This window comes from Neolamprologus multifasciatus, chromosome 9, assembly GCF_963576455.1.
Source record: "Neolamprologus multifasciatus chromosome 9, fNeoMul1.2, whole genome shotgun sequence".
Lineage (NCBI taxonomy): Eukaryota > Metazoa > Chordata > Actinopteri > Cichliformes > Cichlidae > Neolamprologus > Neolamprologus multifasciatus.
Genome location: NC_140447.1, coordinates 17614438 through 17635975, shown reverse-complemented (window position 1 = coordinate 17635975; position 21538 = coordinate 17614438). Strand labels below are relative to the sequence as shown.

General features: G+C 41.7%; 1 protein-coding gene across 2 annotated transcripts in view; it reads right to left on the bottom strand.

The window, feature by feature from the left end:
• Positions 1 to 21538, bottom strand: part of arfgef1 (ADP-ribosylation factor guanine nucleotide-exchange factor 1 (brefeldin A-inhibited)) — a 50970-nt gene that overhangs the window by 27293 nt on the left and 2139 nt on the right. The window contains exons 2-6 of one of the 2 annotated variants that reach the window (XM_085173444.1): positions 7239 to 7269; positions 3346 to 3502; positions 2991 to 3137; positions 1306 to 1485; positions 829 to 882 (exon numbers count right to left, since the gene is read on the bottom strand). In XM_085173444.1, coding sequence (XP_085029570.1) covers positions 829 to 882; positions 1306 to 1485; positions 2991 to 3137; positions 3346 to 3502; positions 7239 to 7269 — 569 coding nt within the window. The remainder of the gene's footprint in view (positions 1 to 828; positions 883 to 1305; positions 1486 to 2990; positions 3138 to 3345; positions 3503 to 7238; positions 7270 to 21538) is intronic. The other variant, XM_085173445.1, reaches the window with a different exon arrangement.

Below are 21538 nucleotides of genomic sequence, written 5' to 3'. Positions count from 1 at the left end.
ACTCCTCTCATTAAACTCGTTGTGTCTTACTCTCAAATCAACACTCTCGATAATTAAACCAGACTGCTGATCTTCTCGCATTAGATGTAATCGAATAGATTCAGTGACACGGCATTGCGAATGAAACGATTAGTATTGAATACGAGTGACGGTAACGGGACAGGACGAAGGCGCCTCGACTGGGAGGGTTGGGCGAAGACAAACTAAGCTCATTATTTAAATGCCACCTCAGTCGGATAGTGAAGGCTGCACATGAGCGCGTTTTTGTGCCTGTGATCACAGCGTGCAGAGTACTTCTACACACAGACACACGAAAGTGGATCTCCCTGTGCAGCAGCAGCAGCACTACGCAGGCAGTGACAGCACAACAATAGGCCTCTGCCTCAAAGTCTGCCTCGTCTACCGACTCCTGCCTCGCATTTCTCCGTCTGACTCGGTATCAATGGCTCATTGTTCTGAAAGCCCTCTCAAGAAGCAAAGCATAAGAAAACTCGTCAGGAATGAGACGGGCGCAGCTGACCTGCTTGTACAGCGTTTACCGTGCCCAGGTGTGACTGTAAACTAAAATGTTAACTGGTGCGGGAGGAAAGCGAGATGATTTGTAGGCAAGTCAACAGAAGCCACAGCAAGCATACGGTGGAAGAAGTGCACAGCATACCTGCTCCTGTGCGGTGCAGGAGCAAAAAGGAGGAGAGAACGGATGAGTGCATGAATGGATGAGTGAGGGAAGGAAAGAAAAAAAAAGCTCTAATGCGCAAACACAGATGCACAGAGAAGAGTTTAGAAGAGGTCGGATCAGGCATGTCACGGCAGTCCTGCACGCTTTACCTGGCGGTCACGCTTTCTGGAGGCCAGAGACCAAGATAGCCTGTGATTTGTAAGCTATGTGTCCAAAAGGAAAGGAGGGAGGCAGGTGAGGAAGGGGGAAAAAAGTGTCATTCAAAAAGAAAAAGATGACATTAGAGCAAGCTTTTTTTCCCTTTTTTTCTGAAGGCATTAACTAAAATGTCCCTCTGGACACAAAGCAAACAGCAGCTTTTAATTAAATCTGGTGGCTCGAGTAAACCAGTCACAGAAAGCAAAGACATTATTTCCAATCCACTCTGACTCCAGATTTGACTGCAGCATAGATTTGTTTAGGCTAGCGCTAGAATTTATTTAATATTCACTTTAGCTTCACTGGCTTTTATGCATTAGTGACAGCATCAGTGATTCAGACAGGCGCTCCAAAGATGAGCTGTCCACGGAGTCTCTACATAAACAGAATTCTGTGCGATTCGGTGTTTACAGAGGCTTCGAACATACTGCTTGATTCTCCATGCGTGCGAAGATAACGTTGAGCATCTGTGTGAGCGTGGCCTTGGCTGTGGTCTGATTGATGAGGTTCTTGCTGGCCAGGTAGATGTTGTAACAGGTGCGGACGGCCTGCAGAACAGTACCCTCGTGGATTTCTATATGCTGAGACGTCACCGCTGTCAAGAGAGCCTGAAAGGAAAGACCAAAAACTACCATTAACTGCTGACGCAGGATGAGAAAAAGCCGAGAATCGCAGCTGCGCAAAAAACCAAAAGCCAAACACTGATGCAGTCAAGAACAGCTGGACATTTCAGCAAACTTCCAGCATTTGAAATCTTAAATGCAAATATCTCTCAAAAGTATAGGGCTGTGCAATATGACCAAAATCTCATATAAGACATTTATCGTCCTGACAACGATATAAATCACAAAAATTTAACATTTTTCTGTAAATTCTGTGAATCTCGGGCAGTTCGACTTGCGTTTAGTGTTTCCAGCTGGGCGAGTGTTTTAATCGATGCATGAAACTACACATTTTTAGGCATAAGTTGTAACGGCCGCCGTTTTCTTTGTGAGTATTTATTACACGGCGTGCAGCGGGGAAAAGCCTGTTCTAACGTTTGAGTCTAAGGTTTATTTTTTAGCACCTGACGGCTCTTTTTTGCTTCTCATCCGTCAACACTCTGCATACTCATTCACATGATTCAGTTTATTTTGAAAAGTCTCAACAGGATCTTGAGCTTTATTGTGAAAGGTTTACGTGGAAAACAAACATGCGGACAGCGGAGCCACGCAATGGTTTTACCGTCGTTGTTGCCAACGACAACACGTAAAAACAGGCGCTTGTCCGTCCGTAGTGTGGTTACATTAAATATAAGAGAATGAGAGAACTTAAAAGAAATTAATATAGCTACAGGTCACTACAGTGGCCGTCAAAACGATGAAAAAATATTGCCGTAAACAGTTTATTTTGTGACACCATGAAACAAATGATACCGATAGACGTTTGTATATCGTCATCCCATATATATCGTTATATTGAACAGCTCTACAAAAGTATGTCAGAAAATGTAGTTTATTGAACTTTTTCTGATGCACAAACTTCAAATAAACTCATAACCTCACAGCTACGAGGGAGGAATCCCCGCTCACAGACCTAAATAGGGTCACTCACAGGTGTAAAGGGAGCAGCCATGAAGCTAAGTGAAAGTCTTTAAAACCAAAGTCACTGTGGCTTTGTCCATTTTTACATAGTCTATCAGGAGAAAAACACAATACACCACAAAGCAGGGACAGCAAGTTATTAACAATAAATATAAAACAGATTCACAACTAATATTGAAACTTAAATAGTTGCCACTATCATTGACTTTGTCAGGTAAGTCTCTGAGGTAAAATGAAAAAAAAAAAAAAATCCAAGTAATCATATTTACAATATAATTACAGATTGTTTTTCAAATGACATACATATTAATAAGGTAAAATAATATCGTATTATTCAACAGTCCAGCAGGATTCTCCGCTGCAGCCACAAACAGCAAGTGTTATTAAAGATTACTGCAGATCAAAGCCACATAAAGACACAGATGTGGTCTTTTAAGGAATGACTGTCGGCTAATTAAATTTCCTAAAGTGTGTATCGAGCGTGTCTGCGACAAGCTGCGATATGTCAGAAGACGGGGACGGCAGCACACCTTAATAATCTGTAGCTGCACGCCCTCGTCAGTCTGAGGTCCTTGAAAACAAGCGCAGATGGTCTCGATGATCCTGTCGATGAGCTTCTTGCCCGGAGCCGTGCTGTCCGGGGCGCTGCCCGTCAGGTGGCCATACGCTATCAGCTTCTAAAAGTCACACGAACATGCAGACGTAAACACACATATGCAAAAATACAACTAAACGACCTGGTAGCATGGAATTAAAATAACTTATTTTTCTTCAAAGACATCCAAAGATACAGTAAAGGCAGAGCCCAGCACACAGTTCGCTGCCATAAAGTAACACTCGTGCAAGCACTCGGGGGCCTGCCGTGTGACTTGTCCCGCCACTGACCTGTAAACAGTCGAGCGAGGTGATGACGATGCGGGGACATTTGGATTGACATGCCAGCTCAAACGGCAAGAAGTACTTGTCGGCTTCAATGAAGTTGGTCTTTGATTTGATTGGCGGTAAAGTGCTGGAACCTGATTTGCCATCTCCACCGGGTGGACTGGGGAGGGAAGGAAAATAAATACATTTTAAAAAAAGAGGAAGAAAGGGACAGAGACTGTGAGATAAACACTGTGACTCCGTGGTCCCGTCTGTCATCTGGAGTCACAAGAAAAGAAACGGGGCATAAAAATCAGCATGACACACTAACACTTTTGTTGACATCCAAGCCTGAAACAAACACGAAAAAGCGCCGGGGATGGCGTGCTTCACTATAAAGAACAACCTCTGCTTGCTCCACAGCTGAAGCAGGACATCAAACAAGCTAAACCAAAGAAGACCCTGTGCTTTATCCTGTTCCTGAGGGGGAAAGTGAATAGTAAGAACAGATTTTATTACACTGAATTTAATGTAGTGCCCGGGGTAGTAATCCCAGAGGTTTTGTAATTCAAGCTTTGCCATGGGTCCATGCTGATAAAGCATCTCCTCCTGCACGACTGGTAGCTGCACAGCTATTTTTTCGGAATTTTTAAAAGACCAGAGACAGCCTTAAAATATAGACCATCGCTTTCAGCAGCCATGTCTTTACAGCATCCCTAAGCGCTACCACCACACCCAGACTGCACAAGCTGGAAGAGGAGAAGAACAGAGAAAGGGAGGGAGACGGCTAGCGGTGGAGGGGGCTGCATTGTTTATGTCTTGGCAACGGAAAAAGGACGAGTTCAGCTCTTTTTTTAAAGGGACGACCACGCCGAGCATAGAAGGGCACAATCAGAGACAGAGAAAGAAGCGAGGACGGATCGCTTGTACAAGAAGAGAAGAGGAAAAAAAGGATTCAGAGCCAGTTAAAAACGAAAGAGGCATCAAGCAGCATGAATTCACCAGGAAAATGAGGGTGCTCAGAGAAGAGCAGAATAAGGGAGAACGCTTAGAGGGCTGGAAAGAAATATAATATAAGTTGTCTGAAAGCAGCTGAGGAAATGGGTATTAATTACCACAAATTAAAGATGATTGGACAGGGAAGGAGCTACAAATATCGAGCATAAAAATGGAAAACATGAACCCGTTTACCAGGCTTACAGTCTTCTTCAAAAACATTGTGGACAACAACATTAAAATGATTAAAAAGATCTTTGCTATGATTCAGCAAGAGCATCCACTCTGTCAGCTTATTACTGGTCTGACCCAGTCTCAGTTTCTCTCTCAGCTATTATGTTGTGGATCTGCAGGGAGCTCGTCTCCACTGGTTTATCCCTGAACTCCCTGCTTAATGTCACCTGGCCTGCTCAGCCCTTTATTATAAGCCCAATGTCAGGCTCAGGCTGCTTATAAAACATAAACACTATAAAACTGAGTTCTAGTCAGACAGCACAGCCAGCACATCCTGCAGCTATGTTATTACATGTAACTGAATACTGCATTCGATTAAATGCTGAAGTCAAAGGTTCATCTTTATCTTGGAAACAAGCGCTTAAAAATCCTTACTGGAGCCATGTTTCCTTACAAGCTCTCAATCACGTCACATGTGCTTTCATTAGCAGCTGCAGTTTGCTTTTAGTTTCACAGAAAGCTTATCTAATTTCCTTGCAAAGAAAACAAAAAGAATGCATAGAATTTATCTTATTGTGTACTACTTCAGGACTTCAGGGCTGCCGGCTGGTCAAATCTGTCACCTTTGGACAGAACCAGAGCATTTCCTCCATCTTTATCCTGAGCTAATCTCTACAAAGATACATCAGCATTTAAATAAGCACAGTTCTCAGATGAGGGACAGAAAATCGGTCATACAGCAGGCTTTGGCCTGTATGCAGGTAAACAGTCTGTGTTTTGGCAAATGCAATCCCCATTTTGCTTTTCACACCGACTCCAAACCAGTGTCCATTTCCTGATGACAATTTAACTTTATGAGCTTTTTTTTTTTATAAATGTATCGACATTCTTAAAGAAAGACCTGTGCACAAAACAGGAAGTCAGAATGCTGGTTGTTGTTTCTAGATGCTACGCCATATGGACAAAAGTATTAGGACACACCTCGTTGCCACAGGTTCATAAAAAAACAAAAAACAAAAAAAACAACCAAGCAATTCGCCATGCAGTCTGCCTTCACAAGCACTTGTAAAAGAATGGGTCGCTCTAAAGAGCGTAGCAGTGTAACGGGATGCTACTGTTGCAACAAGGCAGTTTGTGTAATTTCTTTCGACTAGTTCAACTGCAAGTGGTATTATTACAAAGTGAAAGGCATTAGGAACACAGCAGCTCAAAGTTACAAAGCTGGGTCGCTGCGTGCTGAGAAACATAATGCATAAAAGTCGACAACCCCCTGCTGACTCTATACTGACAGAGCTCCAGTCCTCCTCTGACATTAACATCAGCACAAAAGCTGTGTACTGGGAGCTTCATAGCATGGGTTACCATGGCTGAGCAGCTTGGATGTGTTAACTTTAATTACAGTGTATGTTATCAAAGTATAGCAGACGGGTTTATTGGAAGACCAAAAGCTGGATCTAGTCTTGCAGATTAGTGCGTTATCGACACTGTAACTTTTGGCAAGAATGCAATTTTAAAGACACTTACTTGAAACCAAGATACAGAACAAGTCCTGAGAATATTGGAAAGTTTCAATGTTTAGTGGTCCCAGAAAACTGAGAAAACCTAATTCATGTAAACTCATGTAAACTGTACCGAGTGCAGGTCGCTTTGTAGAGCTTAAATGTTTGATCTTTCAGGCCTTTATGTGGTGTGGTAGTTAACTGATAAGAGATTTTTTTAAGATTATGAAATGATTCTGGAATAATTTCCTAAAACACCATTAATGGTTTTCATACAACAAGAGCTTTATGTGGCTGCTTTGTTTAAATATCACAGTGATTAGATTAGCCAGTAATGCTTAGTACCTGTTTCCTTTGCATACATTTAGCTATCGTAACAAGATTTGATTTTAAACAGTGATTTGAAATGTACTTAGTTAGACACTGCCCATGCCTACTATTGCAATTACATTACAGAATGAATGCACAAACCTATTTAAACTGGGCTGCAGGCTCAACCACGGTGTTTGTATTCATAAGTAGCAAAGCTAGAGTATTGCATCTATCCGAAAAGAGTTGTAAAGCACCTGAGGTGAAAACACAAGCAGCAATACTTCTGCGAGCCTGGTGCTGGCTGCACAGAATCCCTAACCTTAAAATTCAGATGAATTTTGAGTCCCTGGTAAATCTAATTTGGAGAGAAGTGAGTGAAATAATAGGGAAGGATTGTGTGCGAAGGGGAAAATGATGAAGGACAGAAATGTAAGTGGGAAATAAAAATGAGCTGGCGTGAGGAAGAAAGGATGGGAAAGAGGCGAGGTGGCATTCATGCTACATTTCATTCCAAAGCCCATGTTACTTCGAAGCCCATTCATGAGCACCCCACACATTCACACACACACACACACACACACACACACACACACACACACACACACACACACACACACACACACACACACACACACACACACACAGGCATTAGGCAGAGCTTCATGAAGAAATCCATTAATGAGAAGGCAAGGCACTGTTGGGAACAAGCCAGGCAGAGAGCCACAAACAAAAACACACCAGAGACATGCACATGAACACCCACACACACACATACACAGTTTTAATCCCCTTTACGCGTCTGAACACAGGCAAAAGCAGCAGAAAGACTTGCAAGTGAGTCATGAATTTTACAGTGCCTGAACACGCCGGGAGTGACAAAACCCGTGAAATGACCTTTGCTGCCTTATTGTGTGACTCCATTCATCAACTGCTTACCTTAATTTTTCCGATTCTTCTTTGATTTCCTCTGAAAGACAGAAAAAAAAGTGACAACATGTTAAATAAGTCAAATATAGGAATCTGTGGGCAGTATTTTACATATTTTTTAATAACTGAAAGCTCATATTATGCATGGCCAAAAGTTTCAAATGATCAGGTCAATGTATGCAGAAATTATCCCTCCAAACTGAAAAGTCCTCAGTTTTCACTGTTTTTAATTATTTTATATAGCCCTGCATGGCTAACACTGTTGAAACCTTCTGTTTACAAGTGGTAGCCAATCAGAGGAAAGCTGGCTTAAAGAGAATGTCCTTCAAGGGAAAAGAGCTAAAAGGCCTGTTTCAGGATGAAGAGAGGCCCAGTAAAAGACACAAAAGGATTTTTTTCAATTGTGTATCATGGTAAATTGCTCTTGTAGAGTCCAAGAATAAAAATATGGAACTGGAAATTAGAACAACAGGTCTGCTTTAAGTTTGAATTATCAGATTAAAAACCAAAGGGTTACTCAGAACCAATCTGGAAACTGACATCTATGTGCAGCCACCAATTTCCTTCCCAGAGGAACTGTTGGCACCCTTTAATAAGGTTTTAGCTGGAGCCAAAGGAAAATTAATTAATTTCTGGACAATAGATGTTTATGGTTTAGCAAATATTCATAAATGACAGCAACGCGTTTCAGTTTCACACCTCCCAAAGGCTGATTCAGAGTGAGGACCCCCCCCCGCCTCCAAGTTACAATACAGCTGCACACATCCAACATATCTGCAATCTTAGTGCATCAACATAGCAAATTTTCAAACACATCTGCATTCAAAATATCTAAGTTGATGCTTTAAGTTGATGCGGTCACTGAACAGCTTGTTGGGGTGGGGTTCCGCCTGAATGCGCTTGTTTCGTCATGGTGATGGTCTTTTTTGCGTCCCTAACGGCAACTAGAGAGGAGACTGGTTTGTGTATTGCCTCAGCTGCAGCACTCAGTCCCCAAAATGTAATCATTATTCAGTGTGCGCCGTGTCCGTGAGCCAGGCCAACATTTGTGTTTATTTCACAGATCTCCAGGCTTGAAAGCAGTTGTATGAACTTGCTGAGCACTGACACAGAAGAGCAGGAAAATAAGACAGGCAGACACACAGAGGGAGGGATGAGAGAGAGCGATGGAGAAGCTGAGACAGAAATAGAGCTAGAGAGAGCGGAAGAGAGGCCAATTGGTACTAGACATTAAAGGGAGCCTTCAATGAGGAAGCTTTTAAAAAAACACAGTGTCAATCGTCCTCACAGAATTGCACGAGCCTAGCGATGATTGGGAAAAACCCCAGTAATGCAATGACAGCTCAATTATTTCACTGCTGGAAGGCTAACGGGTCCTTTCAAAGAAATCCACTTGGTGAGAATATTTAGCTCTTAACACTCTGTGGAAGTAAATTAAAGCTGGTTTCAACCATGTTTGACTGCGCAACTCAGGAGAGGACGATTTTCCGAACTGTCTGATGCTAATTTATACATCCGTTTACATGCAGTCACAACCGGCCCACAGGACTTTTTTCAAATGGATTCAAATCTGACATAAGATCAAAGCAATGATCATCTTTTAACGTCTTTATTCTACAGCAGACACAACAGGATTGTGACCGCTATGTCGAAATCATCTATTTAATAATTAATGAATAACAAGGCTGTGACAGTTTTCCCCCATTCTCTTGATTTAGTTAAAAAGCATGATTGTAGAAGCTGAGCTGATACTAAGGCAGATATTTTCACTTATTAGCAACAGGACATCAGAGGATCTATCTCACCTTATGCCTAGCATCCATTTTTCAACATATATTTCTAGTATATGCTCTGAATATGAAACATGTAATCGGTAAACAAATGATATTTGACCTGAAATGGCGAGTGGCTTCAGAAGGACAGAGATTAAGTATTAGCGTATGTTATCTGAATTGGTTACATAATTTCGAGGTTACATAGGAGTGGGAAATCATGTGTGCCTTCAGAGATAACGGATCATATTACAATGATTATCATGATGTTGCTTAACAACAGACAGAAGACTGTAGATCAGCACATCTCTGAACAACATTAAGTTCTCTGCCACATATAAAACTGCACAGGAACGAGTCAAGAGACACAACAAAGAAACCCAAGTGTTCAAATCCATGGCCTCCATGCAGTCCCAAAGGATCCACTCCAGTATACACAAGGAGGACCCACACTATAGTGAGGGGGGTTTTAACATTGTGGCTGATTGAGCTATTCTTCCATACTTAGCCATCTTCACCTTCACCTGTCAACAAACAGGGTTCCTGCTGCTTTGGTTTAGATGCAAAAGTCTCAAATATTCTCAAACTGGTTTCTTGAGCATGAGCAATGAGTTCATTGTACTCCAATGCACTCCATAGCCACCAAATCTCAATCCAATAGAGGACCTCTGGGATGGGCTGGAACAGCAGATTCACATCATAGATGTGCAGCTGATAAATTTGCAACAACTGTGTGATGCTGTCATGTCGATATGGACCAAAATCTCTGAGGAATTCTTCCAGCACCCATGTTGAATCTGTGCCACAAAAGGATTAAGGCAGTTCTCAAGGCCAACATGGTACTAGCAAGGTGTGCCGAATTAGGTGTCGATTGCCGACCAATTGTTTAGGGCTGAAACGATTGGTCGGCATAATCGATGACGGCCACAAATAAAATTCTCAACACGTCATATGTGCTTTTGTAACTGCAGTACACTACAGGAAGCTATGGTGGCAGTATCGCCTATATCGCCTGCCAAGACTTTAGTTAATACGAAGGAAGAAGAAAATGGAAAGCTTTTCACAGAAAACAAAGTTTGTGCAACGCAGTGCTTTCCTTCCACGACTGCAGTGCACGAGCATTTAAGACGCCGTCACCCTGAAGCTGTAATATCAACTCTGAATGGGTCAGTTTTAGAGTTAGAGTTAAGTTAGTGTGTCGCATTGATACCTCGTTTGGTGAACACCATTTCAGTTTTGACTGAACCTTGACCAATTAGCTCCTAAGAAATAGTCTCCAAAGCGAATAATCATTACCGTCCGATCTTTCAGATTTCTATCCCTTCAGTTTAACAGGAAAAAAGCAAACATGACAGAAAAAGACCCAGTCAAAACATCAGTGCTATATCACTGCAGACACTGCATGTTACAATGAAAGAAAACATGGTGTAAAATTGCATCTCTCCTGCTCTGCTTACTGTCGGTATTGTATGACACTAAAATTCCAATAAGTCTCTAGAGGCCTCTATTACGGGATGTGTGAAACTATAATCGTGCTGACCCCTGGCTATTCCACTATCAACATTAGCTTCACGTCAAGCGATTGCTTGGGTCGCTATCAGATTTATGCAAATGCACAGAGAAGTCAAACAAGCAGACGGGCAGCCGGTACAAAACCAGTCGTTTTGACAGGAGGGTTGGGGACTGTCACGTTGGCTGTGTAAGTAATTAGCTCCGTGCATCGATGAGAAACTGTCCCCTCAGGATTTGAACACTGAAACCATAGCAACGGTGGCTGGTGGTAATAATGATAAGGAGGAACAGTGCTGGACACTCCTAGGATTGGACAGACATGAGATGGATGTTAAAGTTATGGAAAATTATGGCCGCTTTGCCAGTCGTGGGTTTCAAAGCAAAACATATGCAGAGTTGTGAGACAAAGCAGGAAGTGGGCAAAGATGAGAGAGTAGCATTAACACACACAGAACCCTAGACACTTATTAATTTGTCTCCACTTTTACTAACTGAGTCATGATGTAATGGTTTCCTTCCTTGGATACCGAGCGGAATTACGTTGGTATATAAAAGCCAAAACACTGCACTTGTCACAAACAAGACAAGGAAGCACAAATGAGCTATCAAAGTGTGATCTCTGGTCTCAATCAGAAAACTCACAGGCACACTTTTGGCCAGAAGACAAGAGTAAAAAGTTCAATGTAGTGGAAGAAATGAAGCAAAGCACAGGCCAGAAAACAGCCAAAGGGTCCAATCTAGACCCAATGGATGGCTTTGCAAAGTGTGAAAACTGCAGGATAGGAGGGCATCATTTTAAACTTTCCACTTCATTTAAAATTAAAGTTATTATGAGAGTGCTTATCTGATCTTTCAACTTCCCTGCCAGTTTTACAGCCTTCTTACCGACAAGGAAACCAGCCCCACCCCACAGAAGAACACTAGTGTTTCTATGATGACAGAAGATAAAGAGCTGTTTGAACAGTACGCCTTAACAGCTTTATATTCTTACTTAGCAGAGGAAATTTTTTAATCAGTGTAAACATATTTAGGATGTTTTGGGTTTTGTTTTTGTAGCAAAAGAAGAAAGAAGAAAAGAAAAAGATTACTGGTTATTTAATGGTTTGAATGGTCTATCCCACTAGAGATCAAACTGGGCTGTATTTGTCCAATAAACCAAACTATCTAAAGGAGCCTTCTCACATAAGATATATCCAAACTTTAGTTTGCTAGTTTGCTATCACAAGCTGATAGAAGTCAACCCTTTATGATTTATTTACCAAGCCTCGTTCTTGATTTACGATATCTTCAAGGTCAGCAACAAAGAAACCAAGGTGTACCAAGGTATTTAGTGTTAGTGCTGCATAACTAAAGCTTTCTGCACACTTGTTTGTGGTATAAAAGAGGAAACAACAGGAGAAGAGAGTAAGACCTCCTCCACACGGCTGTCACATGGGGTGACAGTGATGCAGATGAAGCCAATTGGCTCACCGCTTTTCAGTCCGATGAGCACACTTGGAAAAGAGCAGGGATCCACTGAAGGGGCTTTTGTGAGCTAGCTGGTAAACTTTGTAACTAAAACTTCAAAAATCAGTCTGCCCCATAGGCAGAGATTTCTCAAAATGAACAAAAATCCCAATAAAGTTGGCTCATTTGTCTACAGTCACAAAATAGAACTAGTAGAGACATTATCAATAAAAATCAATTGTTTCAACTTCTTTCTTACTTACAGGGTTGATTTTGCTGTGCCAGGATTACAGCTAAATGACTGGCAGACAGGAAACTGCTCCGATTAATCCATAACAGGTGTCTTAATGCATCTGTTATAAGTTTCTTATAGCTTACATACACTCACAAGATACATTACAGGGAGCCATCCTGCTCATCAGCCATCACTCACATCACAAAGCAACAAAAAGTCTTTGAAAGCTCCCCCAACTTTCTGTCTCTTCACTCTTACCCTGACTTTGACCCAGATCCTAACACTACGACTTAAATGAGCAATAATGTCTGCACGTCCAATCTGACCCCCTTGGAGAGAGTCTTTTTAGGCCTGCAGTACACGTTTCTTTCATCATCCAAGGACAAGTGGGTCAACTACGTATAGAACTATGTCTTTCTCTGGTGTATAATCACACAGGACTACTTCTTAAATTGAGACGCTAGTTGTTAGATTGAGCACCTGTGTTCACACACTCCAGCTAACCCTGCCAGTCCTATAAAAAGTTTAGCCTAGATACTTTAGGGTGAGCTCACATACCCTGAGGCTGTCATTTACTGAAGTGCCCCCTTCCCAATAAAACCGTCTCTAAGCTGCAGAGAGGGTCAGTGAAAAGCTGGCTAATCATTGCTCCACTCTGCTCTGGAGTGAATGCAGTCTCCACACCTGTATAAAGGCAAGAGTGGGTAGAGTGCAGCCTCTGAGTGCTGGCAAGACTACAAAATGGGCATTTATTAATACTTTCAAGCACATAGACACAGACACACACATTCTAGTCAAGTACCTCCCCACAATAAAATCATACTGTAGCACCTGCTATATTAACAGCCTCCTGATGGGTAAGTAAAAAAGCAAAACAAAAACTTCCTCATATTCAGAAAATATTCACTTCTGCAACCCCAGCTAGTTTATGTATCACAACACCTATGCAAGCTGCTGAGTCAGCGCCACCAAATATCACAATGTGATTTATATCTCACTCATAACCGCATATATCCCCACGTCGTTTTTATTTATGTTTCGGAGCGGATCACGGCTTCTTTTTGCTCGCGTCCCTGCCTGTGAACTAAAGTCTGCTATGTGACACCCACACATGAAGGCCGCCTGTGAAAAATTCATGAGATGATGACATCGTGAAGAGACCCGAGCTCCAGTGCCTCAGCCTGAAGCCAGCTCACACAAAACAACCAAATCCCACCCCTGACAGCATGACAGCACTACTAAAACAATGCACTTATCTGAAAAGAGCACGTAAGGCACGGTGATTTGTTATTAGGGTGTGAGCCATACACAACACAGATATAACAGTATGAGCAACTAACAGCCAATGATCTGACAGATGAAAGCACAAAAACCTCATATGTGTAAGAGACAGTGCCTGACTGAGATGCTAGGATAAGCACAGCCTGATGTGAAGAGAGAGACACCAACATCACACTCAATTGCTGAACCTGACAGTGAACTGAGACAGGTTCCTGTAGTGCTTTATATAATATGTGTTTCACAGGGGCTTATCAGTGATCCCCTTCAATCACACTTACACTGAGCTACAGCAAAAGCTGATCATGGCTTAGATATGAAGTACACAACAGTGTAGTTAGCCACTTAGCATTCCAATAGGCAGCCATAGTAGATAAGGCTGATGAATCAGCACGGGAAGTATTTGGAAGCCCTGAGCAAAAGGTTAGCAGTGGGATTGTGGGAGGGTTGCCAGTTTAAAACCCTGAGAGAAGAAAATGTAGCAATGACTGAATGAGAAATATGCTGTTGACCACTACAGTTCACAGCCCGTTCCTCAAAAAGGAGTGTTTGTGTTCTGAGATTGTGAACAGCGTTGATAAAAGATGTGCTTGAATATTCATGGAAGTCTCTACCGAGGCTAAGAGTGTACTACATTTACGCGACGCCCCGGCTACACGTGGTGATGAATTGTAGAAAACGAGCTAGCACGACCAGAACAACAGCCTGCTTTCATCATACGTACAACACATCAAACTCCTGCTTCAAAACAACCTGCTCTCTCTCGTCTCCCACTGCTGCCGGGAGCTACTTGCAGACTAAGTTGAGTCTCCCCCCTTCCCGTGCGCCACCCTGCCCGAGTGCCATGACGAAGCATTCCTCAGCCTCAGCAGCAATCTGCGTGTAGCGTCTGCCACAGGAATAACTCGCCAGGACTGTAAACCCTGGAGTCACACATCCTAAGGCCTCCTCATGTGCGTTTATGCATGTCGTTGGTTACTTTTGCTGCAAGTAGACATGGTGACGAGAATCGGACAAGTTTTCACTTATTTCTCTACATTAAATCTAAACAGGGCTAAAAGGCTGTAAGACAATGAAGCTGCCCATCTCGAGAAGGTCAAGTACCAACCTAGTGTCAAAATGAAAAAGGGTGCAGCAGGTGGTGCAAACAAAGTACACACAAAAAGACGCCTGTTTGGAATTTCAATAACTTTTGGCGACTCAGTAAACTCGCAAATGGATTTCTGTTTGCCAGTTTAGCTTTACTGCTATGCAAATCAATAGGTGTTTCTCTATTTTTCTGTCTCAGTGAGACCAAATGAAAAATTTTGTTAGGATATGTTTGACATTTGCGTTTTGCTACTACCTGTAAACTCTACATGGGCATCTGTGAGAGAAGGCTTGGAGCAAAAATAAACAGAAATAAAACTGTAACCCATCCAGTGTGCAATTCTTCTCCAAAATGTTGCAGTCCGGTTGTCTTGTTGCAGGATTCGCTCATTATCACTGACGCCAACAACAGTGTGCACAGCAGGTAGATGCACTCAATGGCAGCCCTGAGAGGATGCGTTCACCTGGGCAAATATATCTTAGCTGACTAAAGCTGCTGGATCAACACTAATTCAATAAGTAGACATTTTTAGCCATCGTAAAGTTAATGCGCAGAATAACAATCAAATGCAATCAAAAACGCGCATGCGCCCACACCAGAAGAAGAAAGAAAAAAAATCTCATGAGACCTCTAACATTTCATCAATTAAGACACAGCAGAGCATGCACACGGCTGCTACACTGGTGGGAGGGAGAGAGATAAACAGGCAGCTCTCTGGAGATGCTCCGCAACACGTCACAAGACAAGCAGCTAGAAAACAGCTCGCTGGGAGGGGACACTGGGTTCAGACACAGAGGGAGGAGAGAAAAGGGAGAAAGCGAGAGGAAGCAGAGGCAAGGCCGAGGCTATTTTCCAAAGAAAATAAGCTTAATAAACCTGCCTTTTTATTAGCTCTATGATTATGGGGTTTGGTTTTTGTATGTGCAATAGAAGCATTGTGTTGCTGTTTTTGTAAAGCTGCCACCACAGTGCAGGCAGACAGTAATCATTTCTAGACTGTAATCAGACATGTTTTTGATCATCTATAACACAGAAGAAATAAGACGTATAAGAAAGAGACAATGTGAAGGATTTCACTGCAGCCTGATCAATTCCTGGACCTTGGATGAGTTAAAAAAACAACAACAAAAAAAACATCTCCACTATGATAACACAACACTTCTTCACAATGGGACCACAGCAATCGCTACCCATGCACACGCATATACATATGCAAGAGGTCAGAGGTTAATTTCTGACTCAGTTTCCATCACCTGAGAAAGGAGCTGGAGAGCGACAAAGGGCATCCGCCTTCTGCAGCACTATTTCCATTTCAAAGACTTTAGAGCCCATCTGCATTTGGCATGGATCCTGCGGTTGGCAATAACCGCACCATACGCAATGATCGGCGAACATTCATTTTAGTCAGACTGCTTTTACCCCAAAAACAATCATGATCACAGCCCGTGAACCAGTGAAACACTACAACAAGTACAATCCAGATTGTCATGATTGGATCTCAGGTACACTCACTAATCAACAAAAGGCATTTAAGCCTAATTTTTAAGCCAATATCCACACACAAGACAGAGGCTCACACGAATGCACTACATTTGACCAATCTGAGAATAAACTGTTATTGTAGGCAAACATGGCGTAGCTGCGATCACCGAAGAAAGCCTGAGAAAAATCAGACCTCTTGACATTTCTGCTGTTCACGATGAAAGAAAAGGTTGCACAGCGGTAATTACATTTGGTGTGGAAGAAGGAACGACTGTCAGAGGTTGTCTGGGCTACCTAATCACATGTGCACTCATGCGTTTGGGCATGCGTGCTTTACATTTCCGTGTGCATGTGTGTGTCCCACCAGCCCACTCACGCGCACTTGCATAAGCCCTTCTAATCACCAGTCTCACTCCCATGGCTGAATCAAGGCTCTAATTTTGTAGCCAAAAAGTCCCAAAGTGCTCTGCCTCCACAAGGTCTCGATTACTCAGCTGTTGGCTTTGTTATTAAAATTAATGCATCTTTAATAATTCCACTGTGGTTGGACACATTATGTAGCATTCTTCTATCTATTGGTATGAAATACAACCGCTTTTCTTTTAAAACCGGGTTATTATCAGCGTGCAGGCCACAGAATCTGGAGACAAACACTAAGCCTAGGGAAGGTAAATACAAGTCATTTTTGTAAGTACACCTGTCGTCTTCTACCTGCCCTGCCATGTTTAGGGGAACGTTACACTCACAAGCACTGTGTGACACTTCATTATTACAGTGACACTGTTCGTATTATGGCAGAAGTTGGACATTTGTTAAAAAGAGAAGTTTAAAATTCCCCTCTGACATCACCTGACATTTGAGAGCTGGCACAAGGACACAAGCTGTTAACTTGTATTGTGCACTACTACTGTATCTGCACCATTTTGTACCATTTGTAGTGCAGTTTAATACAACTGTCCCTTTACACCACTCAGAAAGTGCTAGCTTGTGAGCTAGACTAACCATCAACAACGAATATGTTTCATTCCTGTCACTTCAAGACGAGCTCCATCTGCACCACACATCTGCCCTGAGCTTTACTGTTTGCTAGCAACAGCCAGCTCAGCTAGCAATATTTATCCACAGACAGTCCATTATTAGAAATACTGGACTTCTACTGATTTTACTCTATTAGTTATCCACACAAAGGCAATTTTATTTGCCAAACAATTAAATGATAAATTCTCCAAAATACACCGCCACCACAGAGGCCCTTTTGCAGTGTCTCGAATCAGCAGCGGTGAAGCACAAACCTGCTAGCAGCAGCAGTTTCTGTGTCTGCCTCTACCTTTTGCCATGCCCAAACGTTTAGCCTCAGTAAAAATTTGATGGTTGAATTTTTTCAAAAACTAAATAAATAAACTCCCTATATACACAACTGTCATGAAAGCATAAGTTAGATACAGAAAGCAAAGCTGTTTTTTGTACCAGGCCGTACAAATTTCTATTTCTGCTTATGGAGTCCGTTTCAAGTAGCCATGAGAGTATGAGTTGAATTCATTTTTCAACTTTGTTACCACTTTGTTAAAGCTCATCCAGTTCATCCAGTTCAGGGACCTTTGTTCCACAGCATGTTCCCAGTCAATCTCTACAGTCTCTACTATGTGACTACTGAAGTATTGACAGCTCTACAAGCTCAGAATACCATAATATTCATTACATTCTGATCTAAATTAAGACTCAGATTAATACACGGCTCAAATTGCAGACTTTCACAACGATAAACAATGGCACCCAGCTGGTTAACAGCCTGCATGTCTGCTGACATTGGACTTATTTATAAGTTGAACCATATTAAAGTATCTATAAACACTTATATTCCTCCAAAGTTCAAAAAAAAAAAAAAAACCAAAAAAAAAAAAACCTCCCCACCCAAAAAATCCAGAAACTGAATAAAAAACTATAACTGCGACACATAATTTGCTCAGTAGTAAATTAATACAATAAATTAATACAGCTAATAGATGAATACAAGATAGATGACCCCGATAAAAAAGTCCTGCAAGATGAAACTGAAAGCAACACAGCGGGAGGAGGGTTTCTCATCATGTGCCTCATCTGTTTGCAGTAGACTATAATTAATTTATCACCTGTCCCAGGACTGAAGAAGGCATCAGTGGAAAGAAATGATGTATTATGTATGGACATATCAGTGTAAGCATAACAAAGTGTGAGGAGGACAAACACAGTCTCCTTTCTACATTCTAAACAGTCTCCACTGCACAGATAAAAGGATTATTTGTGCTTTCAGAGCTAGAATAGGCTCCGCCATGTTAACTACTCCACTGCTCGCTATCTGAACACCAGTCAACCTTTGGGGTTACAAGCAGCTTTTGTGTCTGCACTTGGTCTGGAGGGGTGGAAATGAGACAGAAGCTCCTGCGCTTCACATCCAGGGAAGGCTGTGTGGGATCTTTGTGCATCGTGGTCAAAAACCCCAATTAACAGACGGCACCATTCGTAACCTTGTGCTTATCGCGGTTGAGCATGTGGCGACTATGGTGAAGCTTATCGCGGAGGAGCACGTGCCCACCAATCTTAATGATCAGAGGTACATTTGTCCTGTTGGCTTCCCGGTCAGCTGTCAAGAGAAGGTAGTCCATGCAAGCGGCGGCCTTGAGCTCTGTGCAAAAGTACACCCTGCAAACTCTTGCTGATTTTGTCTCTGATTACAGCTTCATTCAAGGTTCTTTTGACCTTGGACAGGGAAAATATTTGCCACAGCAAAGCTCAAAGTGAAGTGGCATTGGCTGGAAATGTGTTTTTTGTTTGGTCCAAATTAAACCTTGTAGTGGAGCACAAATTCAGTCAATAAGCAGGAAACATTTCCTAATCATGTTGACTTCATGAGTCATTGTTGGAGTAATAAAAATATTGATAAATGTTAGATGTAGTTAAGTAGCACAGGACTTTGGCTAAATATTAAACAAGCTTCTCTTGGAAGATTTTGACTATTAAATGTTTATTAACCTCTATGTGCCAGAGTAGCAGTTAAGGAAAGTGCAGGTACCTTTGAGAAGTCTAAGTGATAGTACACATTAACAGAGAAACCATCATTTTTAACATGACTGAACCAGTTGGCCAGATGTCTTTAATTTTCTTTTAAATGGACTCAGCAAAAGGTTGGCAGTCACAGCATCAGTGCCCTACTAGAAAAGCTAGAGTGACAAAACGCAGAACAAAGAGCACCAACATCTATTCCACTTTATTTAAGAATTAATGAAATCCAGGGAGGAGATGGGCTCTACTGAACCGACCAATGAAACCAGAACTTACCATTAGCACTCCATAAGTCTGGCTGAGTAAATATAGCACCTAGATGATGGTTTATTGATTATTTGTTTAGTATTCATCCCATATTGCATTCATATTTAATGAATATCACCCAAACAATAGAGGTGGGAATCACCATACATCCCACAATACGATATTATCACAATACTTAACGCACGATACGATATTATTGCAATTTTTAAAAATATTTTGTGATATTCAGATTCTGTACATAAAGGTAAACTTGATCAATATTCATTTTATCTAATAACAAAGTCTCACACCCAGTCTTTGTCTCATTTCAGTCAGTTTTATTGTTGACAAACTGAACGGTTTGTATTACAGTCTAGTCCAACTTAACTGAATGCAACCATCTGGTACAATTATAGCTATTCTAAACTATGCAATTTCTGAAAACTATGCAGCCCCTTCAGCAACTGAAGAATTTGAAAGTAAATTAAAACAAAATATAATTTTACATTAAATAAAAAAGTTTTAAACTTAATTAAAATAAAACATGTCTTTAATTAAAATAAGTAAACTGTCATGTTTATTGCTGCCAAAAAACAAGTTAAACACATTTGGACAGTGAAGGAATGTCAAGATTCTTGCTCAGAAAAAGGATCAACATGCTCTGAAGTCAGAGCATGTTCCAGTCCACAAAAACTTTTTTTGTAACAAAATATCAATTTCTGCTGTCCCTGTATCGATACATTATTAGCAAACAAAATATCACGATACTACACAGTATCGATTTTTTCCCCCACCCCTACCAAACAATCAGTACTTTACAGAAACCAAGCTGACAAGTTATTTATATATATATATATATATATATATATATATCATATATAAAACATGTTAGATATATCTCAACTGTATCCATATTATAACATGGATTGCCCTCAGCACTGTCTGCAGCACATGCAGCAGGATAGCATCACCATGAAAAAGGCTAAGGAAGTAGCAGAGTGTTCACCATAGGTCGCTTTAACTTTGCCCCAGTGTAAAGCATATGGGTCAATATATAAAAATCAGTTTCCCCCCCCAAACGTCCAGTACTGATCAAGCTCTACTCAAACACAGTTCACTATTCTCATCTATTAACACTGTTGGTATAACAATGTATTAAGATTTTGTGGTAATGAGTGACTGTGTATTACATTACAATCAAATTTGACAACAACACCGAAAAAATTACATCCCTGACTTAGTCACAGTGTTTCTGTCTCACTCATCCTTGGCTGGCAGGTAACTCTGTAGGACTTCATCGGCAACAGGTTTCTTGTGACCTCTGCAGCTGACCCTCAGATCATACACCCCTAAGGGGAGAGATAATGAGCATTGTGCTCAGCGGGACTGAACTGCTCAGGTGGAAACAAGTGCTCCTTCTTCTTAGCAGTGAGGCGTGAAGAGAGCCCCCCTGGTTTAGACTGCTGTGTACATTCACATTACCAATCTTTCACCAGCCGAAAGGGCACAAGAGCTACTCGAGGAAAAGAGGAGGCTGGCTTTACAAAACAATGAGACCAACCAGATCCAATCACATGAAAATAGAAACTTGTGACAACAATGAACCAAAGCCTGAGCCGAATTCAAGGAGGTAGTGTGCATGTATGGTCTAAGGGCCTTTGATATTTTGAGTTAACTGTTCTTTGCCACCAGACAGCTCCTCTCAAAGAAGCCGACAGTGAGATCCACAGATAATAGGGCCCTGCTAAAGCGGCACTTTGGAGAGTGTGAGAAACTGAGATGGTGTAGTTTTTGTGAACTGCTGAGTGAAACTGATAACGCAGGAGGAACTTCACTTTGGGAGTTAGGAGGGTGAACTGTTTGCGAAGGTAGCTTCTTTTTAGTTTGTTCCTGATACCTTGTGTTGCAGACGGGAAAACGCTGAAAACAACGAGTATTTAACAGAGACCATGTGAAACAGGAAGACTTTCAGTGACAGCAGAGAGGAGAGTGTGGCACAGGCACTTTCTCAGAGATGTCTCAGAGCTCCAAGAGCTAAAGGGGATTATGTAAGTCAAGCAGTATACTGGGTCACCCAGTTGTTTTTGATACACTACTGCATCGCCACTACAACTGCGCTTATTGCAGAGATTCGTATTTCATAGCACCCATGTACGGCTTCACTGGGAAGTTAAAGGGTTTTATTTTTTGTTTTGTTTTTTCGTTTTAA